A 21,112-nucleotide genomic window follows, 5' to 3' on the forward strand; every position below is an offset into this window, starting at 1 on the left:
GTCAACTGTTGAACCCCTGACAGTGGCAGTTACTCCATTATCACGGCGTCTATATACAGGATAGCCATTAACATTTTCCCGTGTTTCTTCGTAAAAAGGTTTCGGATAGCCCTTACTACAGTTTCCATTTTGCATACATGGTGAATTTAAATTTAAAAGTCCACATGGTCCATGAATCATTTGGTGAATTACTATATTGTGAAGTTCAGGATAAATTAATGAATCAGGTATTTCTGCCCAAACAGTAGCATCAATCTGGTCAATTTCCCTGATTTTAAAATCAGCTTCAAGCGTAAGCAATATGTGACAGTGGGGCAATCCTCTTTTCTGGAATTCAATTGTGTAGATTAGTGAAGACACCTTTCCAAAAACTTCATTGATTAGTAAATCTTTTAATAGTTCTTTAAGTTTCCCATTAAATACACGTACTATTAGATCTGGACGCATGTTAGCTGTTTCATTGTTCAATAAATTTTCTTTTATTTCATCCCAATTGGGGTTACATGTGAATGTTATAAACATGTCTGGCTTACCATGCTGTCGAACAATAGCCATAGCATCTAAGTAATTGCTGTGCATGTTGCGAAAACTTCCTTGAAATGTTCGAGGCAAAATAACTTGGCGACCAATGTTTAGACCTTCATTGTCTGCTCGAGCTTGAATTGCGTCGTGAAGGTTCACGTACAATTCTGCTCTCAGTTTCGACTGATTACTTTTAATAAATGCCAATCGCTCTCCTTCAATTCTAGTGAACATGTCTACAATATATTGCAACGAAATTTTTCCAGCATTGAGAACTGGAGAAAATTGTTGCCTCACTGATAGTCTGTGTGAAGCGAATTGAAGTTGAGTCACCTTATTTCTTTGAGCAGTAGCTCTTTCTTCGACTTGAGGCATCCCTCTAAACCAACCCTGTTCTCCGTAGGGAAAAAGTAAAGGATAGGCCATCGGATCCAATCCTGAACAGTGGGGTGCTATTATTTCAGGTGCTCCAATTTTGGGATATATCACAAACTCTGGGTTTCCAACTGGACAACCGTCATCTGCTTTGAATATGGCAGCAACATCATTCGAAGTTGGTAAGTTGTATCGTCTATTATCTTGTTTCCTATCAGAGTAAATTACCATCCGCACATTTTCACGTTGTTCAGGTGGAGTCTCTCTTAACACCTGTCCCAAAGTTTTGAATGCTTGGGAGTATGGATTTATTTCTTCAAATACTTTGGATAACTCTTGCATAAGAATTGGATCACAATCTTCATTTTCTCTGATCGAACAACGTATATTACTTGCCTCTTCTGAGTCATAAAAATATACTTGGCTGTAGCGACTATTGTTTCGATCTTCAACATCAGGTGTGATTCCAATTCTGTGGTGAACTTGACCATTGACAACATACATATAAGGTCCTCCTCTTGTGTTTGGTCTAATATTTGCACTGGAACTTACCATAGCTAATGCGTTGTTGTAGTTTCTTATTTTCGATTTGAATTGTTTTGATTTTTCATGACTTCCAGTCAATAAACTGTTTATAAGCTCATTGGTTTGTGGAACTGGCAACGTAACCTTGCCGTTATGACAGCAAGAAGTATACAATCCATTTGACTTTCTCTCACAATTGAAGAAGAGTGAGTAACAAAAACGACACACATTGTTCAATTGGCCTAGGCTATAATTATCAGGATTTCTATTACTTTGCCCTATTAGATTATTATAGTTATTATTATTAGTTCGTCTTAATCTCATCAAATCCCTCACTAAACCCCTTCTCCTTCTATTTTCAATATTAACAGTTCTATGTCTTGGCATTTTCCAAACAGTACGGTAACAGGAATAGGCTAAATCAACAAACTACACTTTCTCTCCATAATTTTGAATGTCATAAAAAAGACTAAAATCGAGATAAAAACAATACTGAAAAATGAAGGAATTCAAAACAATAAAATATTCAACTAAATACACATAAAAATTAAACAGTTTTAACAGTTCTACGCCTTGGCATTTTCCAAACAGGAATAGGCTAATTATAATTATTATTATTAGTTCGTCTTAATCTCATCAAATCCCTCACTAAACCCATTCTCCTTCTATTTTAAATATTAAAAGTTAGTCTATGTCTTGGCATTTTCCAAACAGTAATTTAACAGGAATAGGCTAAATCAACACACTATACTTTCTCTCCATATTTTTGAATGTCATCAAAAAAGATTAAAATAAAGATAAACACGATACCGGTACTGAAAAAGGAAGGAACTCAAAACAATAAAATATTCAACTAAATACACATAAAAACGAAACAGTTTTAACAGTTCCCCGCCTTGGCATTTTCCAAACAGGAATAGGCTAAATTAACTTGATAACCTTCTCTTCATCCATTCAAATATGTCACGAAAAAAGATTCAATTCATAATGAAAACAACACTGAAAAATAAAGAAATCCAAAACCATAAATCATTTAACTAAATACACATTAAAAATGAAACAGTTTTACTTCATTCACTACAAAGAAAACACTATTGTTTACGTTAGCAACGCTCACATAATGTTTACAGTTTGATTTAGTGGAAATGTAAACAAATCACCTGATCAGCTGCTGTAATTTAAAATTAAATATGAAATCAAAACAAAACAGATGCAATTTAAAAACAACTTATTCCCCATGTTAATCTTATGGGAAAAAACCCAACTTTGATGGAATATCCTGCCCAAACTAATAAAGATTTCAAAAAATTAAAAACACTTTGCAAAACTACAGATCAGGGCCATTTTTTTGACACTTTAGTCATCAAAATCGGTCTAAAAATTAGGGAGGAGTTCTGTTCACAAAAATCGGCTTAGCGTATTATATATATAGAATATTTTTGAATGTCATCAAAAAAGATTAAAATAAAGATAAACACGATACCGGTACTGAAAAAGGAAGGAACTCAAAACAATAAAATATTCAACTAAATACACATAAAAACGAAACAGTTTTAACAGTTCCCCGCCTTGGCATTTTCCAAACAGGAATAGGCTAAATTAACTTGATAACCTTCTCTTCATCCATTCAAATATGTCACGAAAAAAGATTCAATTCATAATGAAAACAACACTGAAAAATAAAGAAATCCAAAACCATAAATCATTTAACTAAATACACATTAAAAATGAAACAGTTTTACTTCATTCACTACAAAGAAAACACTATTGTTTACGTTAGCAACGCTCACATAATGTTTACAGTTTGATTTAGTGGAAATGTAAACAAATCACCTGATCAGCTGCTGTAATTTAAAATTAAATATGAAATCAAAACAAAACAGATGCAATTTAAAAACAACTTATTCCCCATGTTAATCTTATGGGAAAAAACCCAACTTTGATGGAATATCCTGCCCAAACTAATAAAGATTTCAAAAAATTAAAAACACTTTGCAAAACTACAGATCAGGGCCATTTTTTTGACACTTTAGTCATCAAAATCGGTCTAAAAATTAGGGAGGAGTTCTGTTCACAAAAATCGGCTTAGCGTATTATATATATAGATAGATGTGTTCTCAGATAGGCCATAGTAATGCAGCTTAGACAATAACACTAAGTGATTAACTCTATCAAATGCTTTTTCAAAATCGGTGTACACACAATCAACTTGAATGTTCTGATCAATAGAATTTATAACGTACTGTGAAAAATTTATTAAATTTGAATTAATTGATCGACCCGGAAAAAATTCATGTTGATGTTGATGTGATGTTGGTCTGTGGTTTTTATATCATTTTGAACACTTTTTTTGGAATTGGTACTACTTTTGAAATCTTCCAAATATCTGGAAAACAGTTATTCTTCAAAGGTTGAAAATGAAGTGAAGTGGTTTGACTAAAACATCAGCACAGCCCTTTAATAAATAAGGTGGAATGTTATCTGCACCTAATGACCTTTTTGATTTTAATTTTTTCAAAGCATTTAACACTAATACCGAAACCCCTCATAGGCTGACGTTAACCGAAACCCCCGGTCTGTGAGACCCCATTTGAAAAATAATGGACTTTGCTTAGAAACACACAAACCGAAACCCTCGGTCTGTGAGACCCCGCTTTAAAATACACTAACGTTGGGCTTCTGAGACGGACATGTTATGAACAGACGACCTGTCAAGGTCACGGCACCCATGCAAAATGAACAAACGATATATCAATAGGTAGGGGAGGAAAAGGGGGGAAGGTATTGGGGCCTGGGGGAATGGAATCTACCAGGTAAACAGTGTTGCCAACATGCGTTTTTGAAAATACCGTGGCCCTGTCAGACCGGGGTTTCGGTATTAATGTTAAAACTTCTACTTCACTAATCTCAGAAATAATCAATGAATTGACATTCTCCAAAACTGGCGAGCAGAGCGCCTGGTTTACAAGGGACCGTCAAGGTCAATGTCGTTGGGTTGGTAAACAGATTGAAAGTAATAAGCCAGTGCCTCAGCTATCTTATCATTTACCTCTATTTCCTTATCTTCGTATTATTGTATAGTTCGTGGACCTTTATCACTTGCTCCTCTCAACTTCTTTATAACACCCCAAAATGATTGTGGGTTATTAGACAAGTTCATTTTGATGTTTGTAATACTGTATACGCATCATAATCTGTCTTTATTCTCAATTTTATTTCAGAACGTAATGTTTGAACTGATCTCAAAGATGATTCATTTGACATTTTTTTAACGTTTGCGAACTTTTTCTTTATTTTTTATCCTCAACTTTAATTTGTGCAAGAACCAAGAGGGGTGTTTGGGTCGGCATTTGGGGCGTCTTGCTGGAACGTGTGTGTGAAGAATTGTATGTATTTTGCTGTAAAAAATTTCCAAAGTGTTATTTAAATCATCACATTGAAACATTTCAGACCAGTCGCAGTCCCGGATGTCACAGTAAACTCTAAGAAAATCTGCTTTTGTAAAATCGTATATGGGTGTGTGTGGTGTGTGGTGAGGGTGAAGGTAAACTGCTTCTCCTTGGCTGTATACATTCGATTTATTTTCACTAAACTATTGAGATTCAGACTAGTTAGAGTTCAATTAATAAGTTGAGGTGACAAATAAATTACAGCAACCCATTTAGTTTTTCCAAACACTATGGCCCAATGATTGTCTTTAGAAAGTAAATCTCGTAAAAAATTAAACACTGCTTAAAATCACTACGGAAATAACATATATTACGTTATCAAATTTGTGTTGCTTTTGAATAATGCACACATTGGTATTCCACTTTTAATAATTACGTTTAAAAGTTTACGAGTTTTAGGGATATATTAAATAATTGAAAACTTGTTTTAATGGTAAAATGTTGTATTTCCTTGTATATTTATTAATTAATAGCCTATAAATTTACACCAATCATAAACTAGGTGGCGTTCGCAGAGGCATCCACAAAGTTGAGCGGAGTCATCAAGGGTTCAATATTATATTGTTTTTGTCATACTGCAGTAAAAATAGTTTTTTCATCACTCCTCACCGAAAGTAACTATTTTCGATAACAGCTGACATCAATGAAAGTAGTTGTTTCCCAAGCTCTATTTTTTTTTTTACATTTTATTTTATTTACAATCTGTTCAACAAAATAGAACAATAAGCAAATATGATAAAATTTAAACACAGTAGTTAAACTTTTTCTTTTATTATCTTTATCCAACAATAAAGCTAACACACAAACTTTGCATATTGGTACAAAGTTTAAAGTCCATAAATCTAAATCTCTAAAAACGACTACTCAGGTCCAAAACATGTCATCTTTTTAATCTATATATACAGTTGCTATTGTCCAACAAATTCAAAGCAAGGTAGTTGGGATGGTACTCTAATTTCTTTAAGTATTTGGCACTTAACCTTGAAATTTCTTCTTTGACCGTTGGGGTTCGACTGTCTCTATGGAGCACTTCGTAGTTAACGAACCATGGTGCCTGAAGAATGTGCCTTAGAACCTTGGATTGGAATCTTTGGATGACGTTCAGATTTGATTCTCTGGATGTCCCCCCACAGTTGGATACCATACGTCCATACTGGTTTTAAAATAGTTTTATATAAAAGTAATTTATTTTCTGTTGTTAATTTAGAATTTTGATTTAATAGCCAAGAAAGATTTTTAAATTTTAAATTTAACGAAATTCTCTTGTTCCAGATGTGGCTTTTCCAAGTGAGTCTTCTATCAAGGGTCAAGCCCAAGTATTTAACCTCATTGCACTGTGGGATTTGAACGTTGTTTAGGGTAACTGGAGGACACGTGTCTAATCTTGTTGTAAAGGTTGTATGGACAGATTTACTGTCATTTACTTTGATCCCCCATTTTTTCAGCCAATCGGAGATATCATCGAGTCCAGTCTGCAACATTTGTGAAGCTATAACAGGGTTTTCATGAGAGGCTATAATAGCAGTATCATCAGCGAAGGTTGCAATTTCCACATTAGGATTTTCAGGGAGGTCCGCCGTGAACAATGTGTAGAGAACGGGGCCCAATACACTTCCTTGGGGAACTCCTGCTTGAATTTCGTGAAGTGGGGTAACAATATCACCAAATTTTACTCTAAAGTGTCGGTTGGAAAGGTAAGACCTCATGAGATTGAAAAATGTGTGGGGAAGATTAAGTTTTAGTTTGTAGAGTAAACCAGTATGCCAAACTTTGTCAAACGCTTGACTCACGTCAATGAATACAGCAGAACAAAACTTCTTGGTCTCGATATCCTCTTTGATAATATCCACCACCCGATGAACCTGCTTAATGGCAGAATGTTCTTGCCGAAATCCAAACTGGTGATTAAGAATTAAGTTCAACTCATCAATCACAAAACGAAGGCGCTTTAAAAGAAGTTTTTCAAAAACCTTTGAGGCAATGGGGAGGAGACTGATTGGCCGTTACGAACTAACTTGATTTGGTGGTTTTCCAGGCTTTTGAATCATTATAATTTCAGATGTTTTCCATTGAGCAGGGAAATGCTCAGTTCGCAAAATGGAATTGAAAATTAGAGTCAAGAATAAAATTGCTTTTCTTGGAAGTTCCTTGAGAATCTTTCCTGTAATCAAGTCATACCCAGGGGCTTTGTGCAGTTTTAATCCCTTAATTACGTTTATCACTTCAGAAGATCGAAACTGAGATATCGGCAATGTCATCTGATTGGGGGAGTTGAGGAATTCTTCAATTTCTTGGTAGTTGTTATTAAAATTTGTATTTGGCGTGAACACTGTTGAAAGGTGGTCAGCAAACAAATCGATCAGCTGATTTTCCCTCGCTCTAAATTAGTTTTCCATTTATTCCCTACGCGCGCTAGTGTTTTGTTACGGTTTATTTTAATGATTTGAATCAGCTGTACCTATGTATTGTTCAAAGTTGTTTTATTCTTTTATTTTGATGTTTGAATTATTGAGAAATATACGAAGCTTGAGAATATTTTATTTTATTTTTATGTTTTAAAAATCAAACAAAAATATACATAGGTTTACTTTTAGAAGATTTTATTTTATTTTTATGTTTAAACAAATTGTTTGATAAATAATTATTGTAATATTACTGAGGTCTGCTATTCTGTGTTTTTTTGCATGTCAACCCCATTTTTACCCCATAAACCCCCGTTCCCATTGTTCGGTCAAAAACACTGTTTACCTTCCCCGTAGCAGCAAACCTAAGCACTCACTTATTTATGGAAATATTTTAGTAAATATGTAATCAGGCAAGTTGAAATTCGCTTTGTCTGCAGGTTTGCTGCGGCGGGAGTATTTTACATTATCAGCAAGTTTGGTTAGTTGTATTAGGTGATGACAGTTTAATTTTATAATTAAAAATGTTAAAATTAGTCTTATAATAAAAATAATATAATATTTCTTAAGTCGACGTGACGTGAGGGGCTCTCGCGGCTCGCACAATGCCTGACTCCTTCGCAGAAGAGGTTTTCATCGGCTTCTGACCAGGCGCCTTAGACACGATAGTCTTGGCGCGCAGTGTCACATTTGATGTTGACCCTACTCGGACAGTTAAAAACTCGGACAGTTGATATTTCGATATTTTTTATAATTTAAAAACTCGGACAAATGAAAACTCGGGGAGTTGATTCAACCAAATATTATTATTATTTTAACTATACTCGGACAGTTGAAAACTCGGACACTTGATATTTCGATATTTTTCAAAATAATTTAATAAACTCGGACAAATGAAAACTCGGACAGTTGATTTATCTAATTATTATTAGTTATTTATCAAAACTCGGACCAATGAAAACTCGGACAACTGATTTTTAAAATATTTTGTAATTTTTAACAAACTCGGACAGTTGAAAACTCGGACAAATGATGTGATCCCATCCAATCAGGCAAATGGAAATTCACTTAGTCTGCAGGTTTACTGCGGCGGGGGTAATTTTATTTATTTTATTTTTGAACATAAACTGCAAACACCTTTATACAATTGGGTTTTAACAAGATAATTATAATTCAAGAAGATAATCAATCAATATTCAAGATAATCAATAGCAAAGAACACAATTATTTGAAAGAAATATATCATTAAAAAACTATACAAAAACAACAACAAAGAGTAACAACAATTGAAAAAGATTTTATAAATTAATAACAAGGATTAAAATTATTTAAAAATTAAAACGATACAGTGATAAATACTAGAGTATTGAGAGTATTGTCTAGAGACAAAAAAAAAAACTTAAATTGACCGAATAATATTGCTTGGCAGTTGGCACTTCCTCTCACTGATTGTGTGGCCCTTTAGAGGCACCACCAAAAACACACTCACTTCACTGCACATATTATGGCACTTGAAGGCCCTCTCTAGAGGCACCACCAAAAGCACAACGACTAAAGCTGGATCTTTTCAGCAGCCCACTTAAACACTAATCTCCTAAAGAGTGGCAAGGAAGACCCGAAGAACTCAAGTTGTGCTGCATTTCCCAGACGATGTAAACGGGGAACTGTGCTATGGTAAGCGTAGGCAGTTGGCTGGTGATGCTTGGAGAAGGGTCTAGATCTACGGGTGGAGACTGGGACATGAAAGTTAATCAGTTCAAGTAGTTCAGGACTGTCCACCTGATCATTGATGATCTTGAAGAGTAGTAAAAGATCAAAAGTGGCTCTTCGTGATGTGAGTGAAAGCACACGGTGGTCCACTGCGATCACGTGGACGTTCACGTCGAGGTAGTTAATCCCATCTCTGACACCAAGCAGCCGGAGAAAGCGCCTCTGGACCATGTTCAGGGAGTTACAGTGGCCAACCTGATAAGCAGACCACACAGGAGAAGCATACTCCAAGATGGGACAGACAAGATATTTGTACAAGACCTTCACTGATGCTGTAGATAGAGAACCTCTAGAGGACCGGGCTATCAACCTAAGAACAGAATTAGCTTTGGAACAAATTTTCGCAATGTGAAGTCCAGGATCCAAGCAAGGTGTGAGATAAACTCCAAGATCCTTAATCGATAGGGTCCTATCCAGTTGCGCACCGTGAAGACAGTAGTTGAAAGACAGCAGCGTTTTGGCTCTTCCAAAAGTCATCACCTGACATTTTTTTGCATTCAGTTGCATAGAATTATCCAAGCACCAATTTTCAATTCTCCTCAGATCTTGTTGAAGCTAAATTTGTTGTTGGGTGGATGTGACCTCGGAGAAATCTTTAACATCGTCAGCAAAAATCAGGAACTTGCATGCATAAGAGGTTTCGCAATATCATTAATAAATATACAGAACACGATTGGTCCTAATAAGGAACCCTGAGGCACACCCGATGTCACTCGTACCGTAGACCTTGAGAAATATGAAGCAAATTTCACACGTAAAGTTCTTCCCGTAAGGTAGCTCCGAATCCAAGTAAGAAGAGGGCCAGTGATACCGAGAGCTTCGAGCTTAGCAATGAGGTGAAGATGGCTAACTCGATCGAACGACTTAGCAAAATCCAGGTAAAGACAGTCGACCTGATGCAGACAAGTGAAGGCAGATGTCACGAAGTTCGAGAAGACACACAGGTTTGTAACTGTGGACCTTCCAGGACGAAACCCGTGTTGCTCAGATATGAAGTAACTCTTGAAAGTGAAGGAGAGTACATCAAGGACCAGACTTTCAAATATTTTTTAGCCAACACAGACTGTATCTCAATTGGTCTGTAATTCTTTACATCAGATGTCGAGCCAGATTTGAAAATGGGGACAAGAAAACCAGACTTCAGTGAATTAGGAAAGATGCCAGCTCGCAAAAGTTGGTTGAAATAAATAGAAAGGTGGGGAGCAAGTGCTGATCCGCAGAACCGTAGAACCACCGGTGGGATGTTGTCAGGACCAGGTCCCTTTGAAGTGTTCAGCTTCAGTAATTTTTCTCAACATCGACAGCAGATATATGCCACACATGAACATTGAAGCTTGGTTCGAGGTTGTAGTGAGGTACAACTCCATCAGGCTGTGCGTAGACGGATGAAAAGTAAGAAGCAAAGACATCGCACACAGCCTGAGGCTCCTCAGCAGATTCCTGCTCAAACTGCAGTTTGCTTGGAAAGGGACTGTTCTTGGACAGCGACTTAATATACCTCCAAAAGGATTTGGGATCTAACTTTAGGCAAGTGTCAATCTCCCTTAGGTAGCTCTCATAACAGGCTCTTGTCAACAATTTGCATTGACACCTGACTTCCTTAAAGTCATTATAGTGGGTGTTAATAAGCGAGTTTTTAAAGTTTATGCAGCTCCTTCTTTCTAGCAATTAGGAGTCTCAACTCAGGGCTGAACCAATGAGGGAAATTTGATTTGGTAGTTTTCTTTAGTGGGGAGTGAAGGCGCATGCAATTTCCAAGCTCACTGCAGAAGGAAGAGAATAAAGACTCGACATTCAGTATGGGCAACTTGGGATCCGGATAATTCAAGGACTCGACCCAACGACACACTTCATGAACGTTGCATTTCCTAAGATCATTCATAGAAGTTCTACAATCACTTGGTTTCAGATAGGCTACCATTATGGAGAATTCCAGTGCTGGGTGGTATGCTTCTTCTGGGAGTAGAGGTTCAGTCGCTTTCATAACAGAAATGGATTCATCAGAAGTAAGAACGAGGTCCAGCAGCACTCTATGAGAGTTGAGGATGCGGTTATGTTGACGAAGCAGGTGAGCAAAGCTCATAAGATTTATAATACATTCAGAAGCAGGATTTGCAGACACAGGAGAAGGGATAGACCAGTCCACACCCGGCTGGTTGAAGTCACCCGCAAGAATGATTTTAGTGCTATCTTCACAGGTAGTGTGCAGTTCCTCAACCGAATCAGTGAAAGCAGAAAACAACTGATTTGGGGATTTAGGTGGCAAATAAACTCCACCAATAATGATGGGTTGGTTAGAAATGCGGGTTGATACAAACACACATTCAACATTTTCATTAGCCACTAGCAGTTCACGAGATGGAAAGTCATTGTGCACCGCAACCCCACCACCAGATGACTTTGAGCTGGTTTTAGGAGACCTATCCTTGCGAAAGACATTGAAGTTGGAAAGTCCAAGCTCAGGAGTGAGGATTTCCAGAGACAAGTTGGTTTTAGTAATGATAATGATTTGGTACAGGCTAGAGTACAAAGATTCTCTTAATGCATGCAATTTTGGAGCGAAGTCCGTTAACATTTTGATAATAAACATTCACATGAAAGTAACGGCCAGCTCTTATTCGTTTTTTGCCCGTGAGACGATAGAAGGGACTCTATTCCTATATTTGATGGTCAGGTTATCCTCTCCTTCCTCTGAACGCTTTTGAAGTTCTTCTTTGAGGGATTTCAGGAGTCTGCGTTCGCGATCAGTCCTGTCTCTAGAGACACTAATTTGAGAGAATTTGCCATTATCAACCTTAAGATTGGCTTTTGCAAACGCATCAAGGAATGCGTTGACTTCAGGGACGTACCCAAAGATAATCTTTGAGGAGCGCAGTTTATTCCTTGCGGGTTTCCCAATCTTAAAAATGTTTAGTTCATCAGACGACTCAAAACCAATGGCCTGAGTAAGTTCCCGTAGCAAGTTCTTATCGTGGGAAATTCTAGCGGTAGAATCACTTGATTTACACTCAGGTAGATTAGACCATAAGGTTGAATGCACGACAGTTTTGATCACTGATCTCAGAGAAAATGTCCTCAAGACTCCCAGCAGGGGTGTTACGAGTTTCAGCAGAGTTAAGCTTGGCTTAAAGATCATCCATTCGAGTTTCAAAATTAGTTGTGTTCTTCTGGCACTCCTTCAACTGCTGGACTTCTGTCTCGACATTAGTCAATCTGGGTTCAAAATCACTACTGTTGGCAAGGGTTAATCTTTTACGAATCGGCTCTGGCTCACCGGCTGTCTCATGGTGGAAGTAAACTATTGCCTTGGTGCCTTCTGCTGCAGCTGCTCCTCCTAGCTCATATGTCTGTCGTCAAACGTCATAATGTGGCCTTGACGACGGAAGGCCATAATTTAATTCACAATCATTGAGAGTGAATGCAAATAAATAAGTACAACATAATATCTGAACCTGGCATAAAATTTGCCAATGAAAATGTTTATTATCCAATTACAGTAAGGCTAATAACCAGCATGATGAATATATAAGAACTTAAATTACGGAGGAATTTTAAAATTAATATTCCAGTAACTTGCGCAATTAACGCCAGATAAATTACCGCCCCCCCCCTTACTTTTAAAAGCGTTTAGATGCCTTGTTTTTTTGTTGGTGCCTTTGCAGGCACCATGAAACTGATGAAAAGGAACAAAGTTGGAATAAATTAAATAACATAATTAAATCAAATATTTTCCTCTTCTATTAGGCTAGTGCTAGTAGTTTTTGTTGTCTCTGTCCTCTCTCTTCTGTCTGTCGGTGTTGGTTGGTTTGGTTTTTTTACAATCTAATAACATTGATACGATGACATTTTTATAAATAAAATAAAAAATTGGAAAACATGAGTTAGCAGCTAAACTCGTTTGTTCACGTTTTGGTTGGTTGGTTGGCGCTCGCTATGGAAGCCAATCGATTTACGATATTCGATATAGTAGTTGTTTTCATACTACGATGATCGATACTTAACCGTATGCCTACCATATCGTTGTGAACCCAGCGCTATCCCAGCAGGTTCACTGCGAGCGTTTTAGGGCAGGAATTGGACTAGCCTACTGCGCATGCGCCAGAAAGAACCAATTCAGTTGTATTTGGTCTTCAACGAGTCGATTCATGAGACATAAGTCATAATTTACTGGTTCAGTTCAGTTCTGCTGTTAGCTTTAGCTACCTCCTCCATGACGATTGACGACTTGAGTCAGTCATCTCTGTCACCCCCATCATCCGTTGCATTTTAAGTATTCGGTACTTTAATACTGACTATGGGAATGGACTAAAAATTGGGTTTTCCCATTTATTACCCTAAAAACATTGTTTTTTTGTATTTTTCAAGTTATTTTGTGGTACTTGACAAAATTAATAATTTAAAGTTAATATGTTCAGAATATACCATGAATATTCCCGAGTACTTTTCCAGAATATTCTGAGAATGTTCTCCAGATTCTTGGTTCAGTCCTGATCAGTTTCAAATCCACCGTTCCAAATTTTAAACCAATCCAATCCCCAATAGGAGGTTGTGTTCGACAGGTGACCAACTTTTGGGATACCTTCGGAATGTGATTGTGACGTCACTTAACTATCGAATAGCCGCGGGACTATCGATTGCTACAGCTAAACTCTGGCGACTCTTGACACTTGAGTCTTGATTCCTTGAGTAAATTACCCCATCCCACCCGAATGATGAACTTATACTTAGACTTGACTTGACATTATTTTCATTTACTTATTAGAGAGGCAGATGTTAGGAATTTAACGATTTAAAATAACTAAAGAATTGGGTTACTGTGTCCTTTCTGGTTTTTACTGTTTAGTTCCCACAAAACGCCAAAGTAACGTTAGGCCTAGGCCTAAGATATGACAGAGGTGGTGGCGGTAGCCTGCACCGCGCTCGCGCGTCAGTCCCCCCCCCCCTACTCATCGTCACTTCCCACAGCAAACGGCCTCTCCCTCACCGGTCGAGCTGTCTCTACAAAGCGAATGCAATGAACACGAACGGGCAACAACTGCCTCTAACACATATAACATAATTTTATCCATACATTACGCAATTAAAAAGTTATTTGTCAATATTGTAATGCTACAATTAATTGTAGGCTATACAGGAATCCCAATTTTATTTATTTTTTTCTGTATATGATTCACTTACTTGAAGGTCTATCATGATTTTAAACTCACATCAAATTACAAAGGTTTGTAAAAAATTTTTGCCTTTCTTTTTACGTACAATACTGATCAACTTTATAGCAAACCATTTTTATCGTTTAACCGATAGTTTATTATATTGATATTACAACTAAGTTTGTTTTATTTCTGTTGTGGGTTTACATAATCTCTACATAATATAATAAACTTAAAACTAAGAACACGTACGATAATGCATTTGCACTGCTTATTTAACAAAATTCTATAACATAAATCCTAAATTTCTTTATTACTTTAAGTTTTAACTGAAAATATTTACCAGAATTTTAATATGGTAAGTGTTATAAAATTATTTCAGTGTTTATTTTTACGCCTTATTATTTGTCTGGTACCATCGGTTAAGTCGTACACCCCTGATTCCCAAACCACTGTAGGCTACATATTCTTCCTCGGTGACATAACACGCGCTACTTTCACTTTATTCTACGAGAGAAGAACGTTTCAAAAATATGCATAGTTATGATTCGGATTTACACTAGGCCTACAAGAGTACAAGTAAAAGAGTATGTACAGGCAGTTTAATTTTTTTTATCTTTATACCATTAACTTCATATAAACTGGTTGTAACTACAAGAATACAAGTACAAGGGTATCGACAGACACTTTAATTTTAAAACATCTTTATACCATTACTTCATATGAACTGGTTGACAGTACGAGTGTACAACTACAAAGGTATTTACAGAGCCTTATCTTTAAAAATCTTTGTAAAATTGGCTTGATATAATAAACTTGCTAATCAAGTATACCAACAAATAAATACATTATAAATCAAACAAAATCGAGGCTCAATACAAAGTTATGAATTGAAAAATACATATTGCTATAAGAATTTTACTATAAATACTTTAAAGGCATAATAGAATAATGACGAAAAGAAAAATACGAACAAATCTTGTAAAAACAATTTTCCTATTACATCAAATAATTACTTACTATTAATAATTTGGTATTAAAATGCTTTATAAAACAAGGAAGAAGGAAACTCCGGCTAAACAAACAAATTCATCAACAAATACGACGTTTTTAACCTAGCACAACGCAATGAAAAAATCAAATATCTAACTAAAAGTATTACATGAACAAAATACTACAGTTTACACCCTAGGCCTAGAATAATCGCTTTAAAAAAAACAACGGAACAGCAGACTAAACATATGGAAATGGTAATGCACAAAAACGAACAGCTGACTAATCATATGGAAATAGTAATGTAAAAAAGGCAATATAAATCAAACCGGTAACTCTACGTATGCCATTGAAAAAAAATACACTCCTGAATAATCTGAATACGTATTTAAAGAACAGCGGGTAACCAAAGGAATACGTATTGTACAAAAAATACAGTTTACAAGGTAACTTATACAGTAAACGAAATACCAAAAAAAGAAACAAATCCGCTTAGCGTACGTCATGGACCAAAAACTACAATGATTCTACAAAGAATTTACAAGTCATACAGTAAACGAAAAAATATAGCAAAACAACGAAATTGCTAACTAAACGTATATCTTGTAAAAAATACTACAATTTACACAATAGATTAACCGTGATACCGAATCTCAAAGAAAAGGCTAATAACGAAACGTGTATATATATACAACAACTTACAGTTTACTAGGGAAACAGTAACAAAAAAAAACCCAAAAAATACAAACAGCTAACTAAGCACAAGTTATGCACAAAATACTAAAATTTACACCATAGGATAATCACGATATTAAACAATCCACGAAAAGACTCACTAAACGTTTTTCATGAACTTAATAAAACAAATTACACTATACAATAACCACGATATTAAAACGCAACGAACCTGCTTACGAAACGTATGTAATGTTAAAATACTAGAGTTTACAAGGTATACAGTAAACTAAATAAGGAAAACAAAACAGCTTACTAAACATATGTCATGGGAAAAATACTATAATTTACACCATAGAATAATCGCGATATTAAAGAAATAATGAAACCAGCTGAATGATTAAATAAACGAATGTCGTGAATTAAAATAGTTTACAAGATGTAGTCCAGGCAAACTAAACAAACTTACATAGGGACCGTTAAAAAAATTGCAAGAAAACGTTTTATGGTTTTATTTTGTAGAGTTGGGTTTGCAGAATGACATACTAAAAGTTGCCAAAAATCGGTGCACGAGAAAACCACTAAAATCACAATTTAAAATGGCGGCTTTTTTCAACATTGGACAAATTAAAAAAACATATTTCACATGTATTTGTTATGCACATTTTTCGAGATATTGACTTGGGACCACCGCCTGTATTTATTGAGTGGTTAGTACTTCATTTTGATAGGGAACATGTTTTTGGCCGCCATCTTGGATCCGCCATATTGGACATAGATAATTTTTTTTCAATGTAATGATAGTGTTGTGACACATCATTACCAACTACATTTTTACACTGATTTCAATGCCGAAATCCGTTTTTAAATATCTTTATTCATTTAGAAGATATATAGGCTACAAAAGAAAACTCTGCACCATACATTTCTTATGGACGTTTCGTAGTTTGATATTTTTTAAAAATTATTTTTCTTATATCTCCAGTTCTTATTAACGCTTGTAGTTCGTTCTAGGCTTAAAATATTCAGTAATGTAAGGGCTTTCATTTGAGCTCTTGATCATTAAAATCAGACGAGTTAAATACCAGCTACAAACCTCAGAACAATATTAAATTTAACTTTTTAGAAATATATTTTTATTAAAATATTTATAACTCGGGTTGTTAATACGTCACCAAGTTCTTTCTTGTCTCAAATTACTCAGTGAATGTTTAGCTTTGATTTTATTAATCACTAAACAAAATCTGACAATTTTAAAATGAGCCATGGACCATAATTTAACATTAAAATGTATTTATTTTGAAATTTGTCTTTAGTTAAGGACATATATCCCAAACCCTAATAACTCCTGGAAAGTAATCCATAGCTAAAATAAAAGTCAATATTTTGGCGAATTATTTAAGACTATAAAGAGTTTTGGGAGTTATTTAGAATTAGGAATATACGTCTTTAACTAAAGACAAATTTCAATATAAATACATTTTAATGTTAAATTATGGTCCATGGCTCATTTTAAAATTGTCAGATTTTGTTTAATGATCAATAAAATTAAAGCCAAACATTTACTGAGTAATTTGAGACCAGAAAGAACTTGGTGACGTATTAACAACCCGAGTTATAAATATTTTAATAAAAATATATTTCTAAAAAGTTAAATTTAATATTGTTCTGAGGTTTGTAGCTGGTCTTTAACTCGTCTGATTTTAATGATCAAGAGCTCAAATGAAAGCCCTTACATTACTGAATATTTTAAGCCTAGAACGAACTACAAGCGTTAATAAGAACTGGAGATATAAGAAAAATAATTTTTAAAAAATATCAAACTACGAAACGTCCATAAGAAATGTATGGTGCAGAGTTTTCTTTTGTATATATCTTCTAAATGAATAAAGATATTTAAAAACGGATTTCGGCATTGAAATCAGTGTAAAAATGTAGTTGGTAATGATGTGTCACAACACTATCATTACATTGAAAAAAAATTATCTATGTCCAATATGGCGGATCCAAGATGGCGGCCAAAAACATGTTCCCTATCAAAATGAAGTACTAACCACTCAATAAATACAGGCGGTGGTCCTAAGTCAATATCTCGAAAAATGTGCATAACAAATACATGTGAAATATGTTTTTTTAATTTGTCCAATGTTGAAAAAAGGACATATATCCCAAACCCTAATAACTCCTGGAAAGTAATCCATAGCTAAAATAAAAGTCAATATTTTGGCGAATTATTTAAGACTATAAAGAGTTTTGGGAGTTATTTAGAATTAGGAATATACGTCTTTAACTAAAGACAAATTTCAATATAAATACATTTTAATGTTAAATTATGGTCCATGGCTCATTTTAAAATTGTCAGATTTTGTTTAATGATCAATAAAATTAAAGCCAAACATTTACTGAGTAATTTGAGACCAGAAAGAACTTGGTGACGTATTAACAACCCGAGTTATAAATATTTTAATAAAAATATATTTCTAAAAAGTTAAATTTAATATTGTTCTGAGGTTTGTAGCTGGTCTTTAACTCGTCTGATTTTAATGATCAAGAGCTCAAATGAAAGCCCTTACATTACTGAATATTTTAAGCCTAGAACGAACTACAAGCGTTAATAAGAACTGGAGATATAAGAAAAATAATTTTTAAAAAATATCAAACTACGAAACGTCCATAAGAAATGTATGGTGCAGAGTTTTCTGTTGTATATATCTTCTAAATGAATAAAGATATTTAAAAACGGGTTTCGGCATTGAAATCAGTGTAAAAATGTAGTTGGTAATGATGTGTCACAACATTATCATTACATTGAAAAAAAATTATCTATGTCCAATATGACGGATCCAAGATGGCGGCCAAAAACATGTTCCCTATCAAAATGAAGTACTAACCACTCAATAAATACAGGCGGTGGTCCCAAGTCAATATCTCGAAAAATGTGCATAACAAATACATGTGAAATATGTTTTTTTAATTTGTCCAATGTTGAAAAAAGCCGCCATTTTAAATTGTGATTTTAGTGGTTTTCTCGTGCACCGATTTTTGGCAACTTTTAGTATGTCATTCTGCAAACCCAACTCTACAAAATAAAACCATAAAACGTTTTCTTGCAATTTTTTTAAGGTCATATCCTATATTTACCCGACTAATGCACCAATGTGCAAAAGATACTCAAGTAATAAATAATACAAAATAGTTATTGGCCTTCATTCATTGATCTATGGTTAAGTAGTTTTGAGATATGCGTGTATGACAAGAAGCTCTTGAACAAAGTTTACAAGTGTTGCAAATTTTTTAGTTTACGTTGATGTGGTACTGATTTTGTAGTAGATTTTCCGTAGCTGGCGAGTCTTCCGTAGTGGAAGCCATGTTGGATTTCTTCCCCATAAGAACAATGTTAGAACATTACATCATTTGTGGACACGTAACGGCGTTATTTGTTAAGTTATAGCTTTGAAATTTATAATTTGTATTTTTAACATAATAGACTCGTGACTGAGATTTTTGAATTTCGAAAATCCATTTTCATTTCCTTTCAATAATTAGCTTAAGTGTAAGCTAATTAATAATCAATTATTCATTATAAAAATTAAAAATTGTGAAATAAAAAACGTCAATCTCTAGAGGACCGCAATTCCTTAAATTTAACTCCTTATCCATAATTATATGACAATTTGCTGATGACATATTTGGACCCAAAGTTAACATTGTTCTTATAGGGAAGAAATCCAACATGGCTTCCACTACGGAAGACTCTTAAGCTACGGGACGTCCACAGCACAGTTTTTATAATTTTCAAACGCACAAGGAAGTTGACTATGAAGTCGCGATGCTCCCTGCAAGTAGACTCTAGTTTTAGCCATTCTCTATGTTTCTTCATAATGTCCTTTTTGATTGAAGACATCAAGGATGACTTGACCCCTACTATATGCTTCATTTTTTGAAAGTTTTCTTTAAAAGAAAAAAGCATGACGTCTGTTACGGATGCCATTTCCTTGGATGGAGCAGTCAGATGGCTCGTTCCATCTTTTGTGGAATAACTCCTGTGAAGAATCTTGTTTTGAAGAATCATTGTTTTGAACTGTCTTGAAAATCTTTAGTTTGTTTTAGTGCAATAGTACCTGGGGACCGAGCTTTGCTCGGGGAAAATCATTAGTCCACTCTGAAAGCAGTCTTAGTACTGTATTGGAGACACATAGATCCATTCCCAAACTCCAAACGGCTCGCCTTTACTACGTCCTACACCATTTCCTACGTCATGGACCTGTTTCCCTCCATTTCCATAGCACTTTAGGATTGTAGATACCTTAATCTAATCGTTATTAACAGTTCCCACACTCCGGACAGCTCGTCTTTACTACGTCCTACACCATTTCCTACGTCATTGACCTGTTTCCCTCCCTTCCCATAGCATTTCAGAATTGCAGATACCTTAACCTAATCGTCATAAACAGTTCCCACACTACGGACAGCTCGCCTTGACTACTTCCTTCGCCACTTCCTACGTCGCGGACCTGTTTTCCTCCCTTCCCATAGCATTTTAGGATTGTAGAAACCTTAATCTAATCGTCATAAACAGTTCCCACACTCCGGACTACTCGCCTTGACTACTTCCTTCACCACTTCCTACGTCGCGGACCTGTTTTCCTCCCTTTCCATAGCATTCTTGGATTGCAAATACCTTAATCCAATCATCATAAACAGTTCCCACGCTCCAGACAGCTCACCTTGACTACGTCCTTCACCACTTCCTTCGTCACGGACCTGTTTCCCTCCCTTCCCATAGCATTTTAGGATTGCCCATACCCTTATCTAATCGTCATAAACAGTTCCCACGCTCCGGACTACTCGCCTTGACTACTTCCTTCACCACTTCCTACGTCGCGGACCTGTTTTCCTCCCTTCCCATAGCATTTTAGGATTGTAGATACCTTAATCTAATCGTCATAAACAGTTCCCACACTCCGGACAGCTCGCCTTGACTACTTCCTTCACCACTTCCTACGTCACGGACCTGTTTCCCTCCCTTCCCATAGCATTTTAGGATTGCCCATACCTTTATCTAATCGTCATAAACAGTTCCCACACTCTGGACAGCTCGCCTTGACTACTTCCTTAACACCTTCCTACGTCGTGGACCTGTTTTCCTTCCTTCCCATAGCACTTTAGGATTGCAGATACCTTAATCTAATCGTCATAAACAGTTCCCACACTCCGGATTACTCGCCTTGACTACTTCCTTCACCACTTC

The 21,112-nt window shown here is 35.6% G+C and overlaps 2 protein-coding genes across 2 annotated transcripts; both read right to left on the reverse strand.

Annotated features, from left to right (window-relative positions):
• Nucleotides 1-286: 286 nt before the first annotated feature.
• Nucleotides 287-1,452, reverse strand: LOC128995732 (uncharacterized). The gene is made up of 2 exons (XM_054420753.1): nt 534-1,452; nt 287-327 (listed from the first exon to the last, which is right to left on the reverse strand). The coding sequence occupies exons 1-2, from the start codon at nt 1,450-1,452 to the stop codon at nt 287-289; spliced, it is 960 nt and encodes a 319-aa protein (XP_054276728.1).
• A 7,372-nt stretch (nt 1,453-8,824) lies between these two features.
• On the reverse strand, nt 8,825-9,520 carry LOC128995742 (uncharacterized). Its single transcript, XM_054420762.1, has one exon. It carries the CDS (start codon nt 9,518-9,520, stop codon nt 8,825-8,827), a length of 696 nt encoding a protein of 231 aa, XP_054276737.1.
• Nucleotides 9,521-21,112: the final 11,592 nt, after the last annotated feature.

The sequence above is a fragment of the Macrosteles quadrilineatus genome, unplaced genomic scaffold (assembly GCF_028750875.1).
Source record: "Macrosteles quadrilineatus isolate MER2022 unplaced genomic scaffold, UCM_ALF_1.0 Scaffold_1__1_contigs__length_201487025, whole genome shotgun sequence".
NCBI lineage: Eukaryota > Metazoa > Arthropoda > Insecta > Hemiptera > Cicadellidae > Macrosteles > Macrosteles quadrilineatus.

Excerpts from the sequence above, each read along its gene's own strand:
- LOC128995742 (XM_054420762.1), bottom strand. The coding sequence starts at position 9,520 with ATGACTTTTGGAAGAGCCAAAACGCTGCTGTCTTTCAACTACTGTCTT.
- LOC128995732 (XM_054420753.1), bottom strand. The coding sequence starts at position 1,452 with ATGGTAAGTTCCAGTGCAAATATTAGACCAAACACAAGAGGAGGACCT. Across the intron at positions 328-533 it reads GGCTATTGTTCGACAGCATG|AAAAGAGGATTGCCCCACTG; the intron begins GTAAGCCAGACA and ends ATTGAATTCCAG.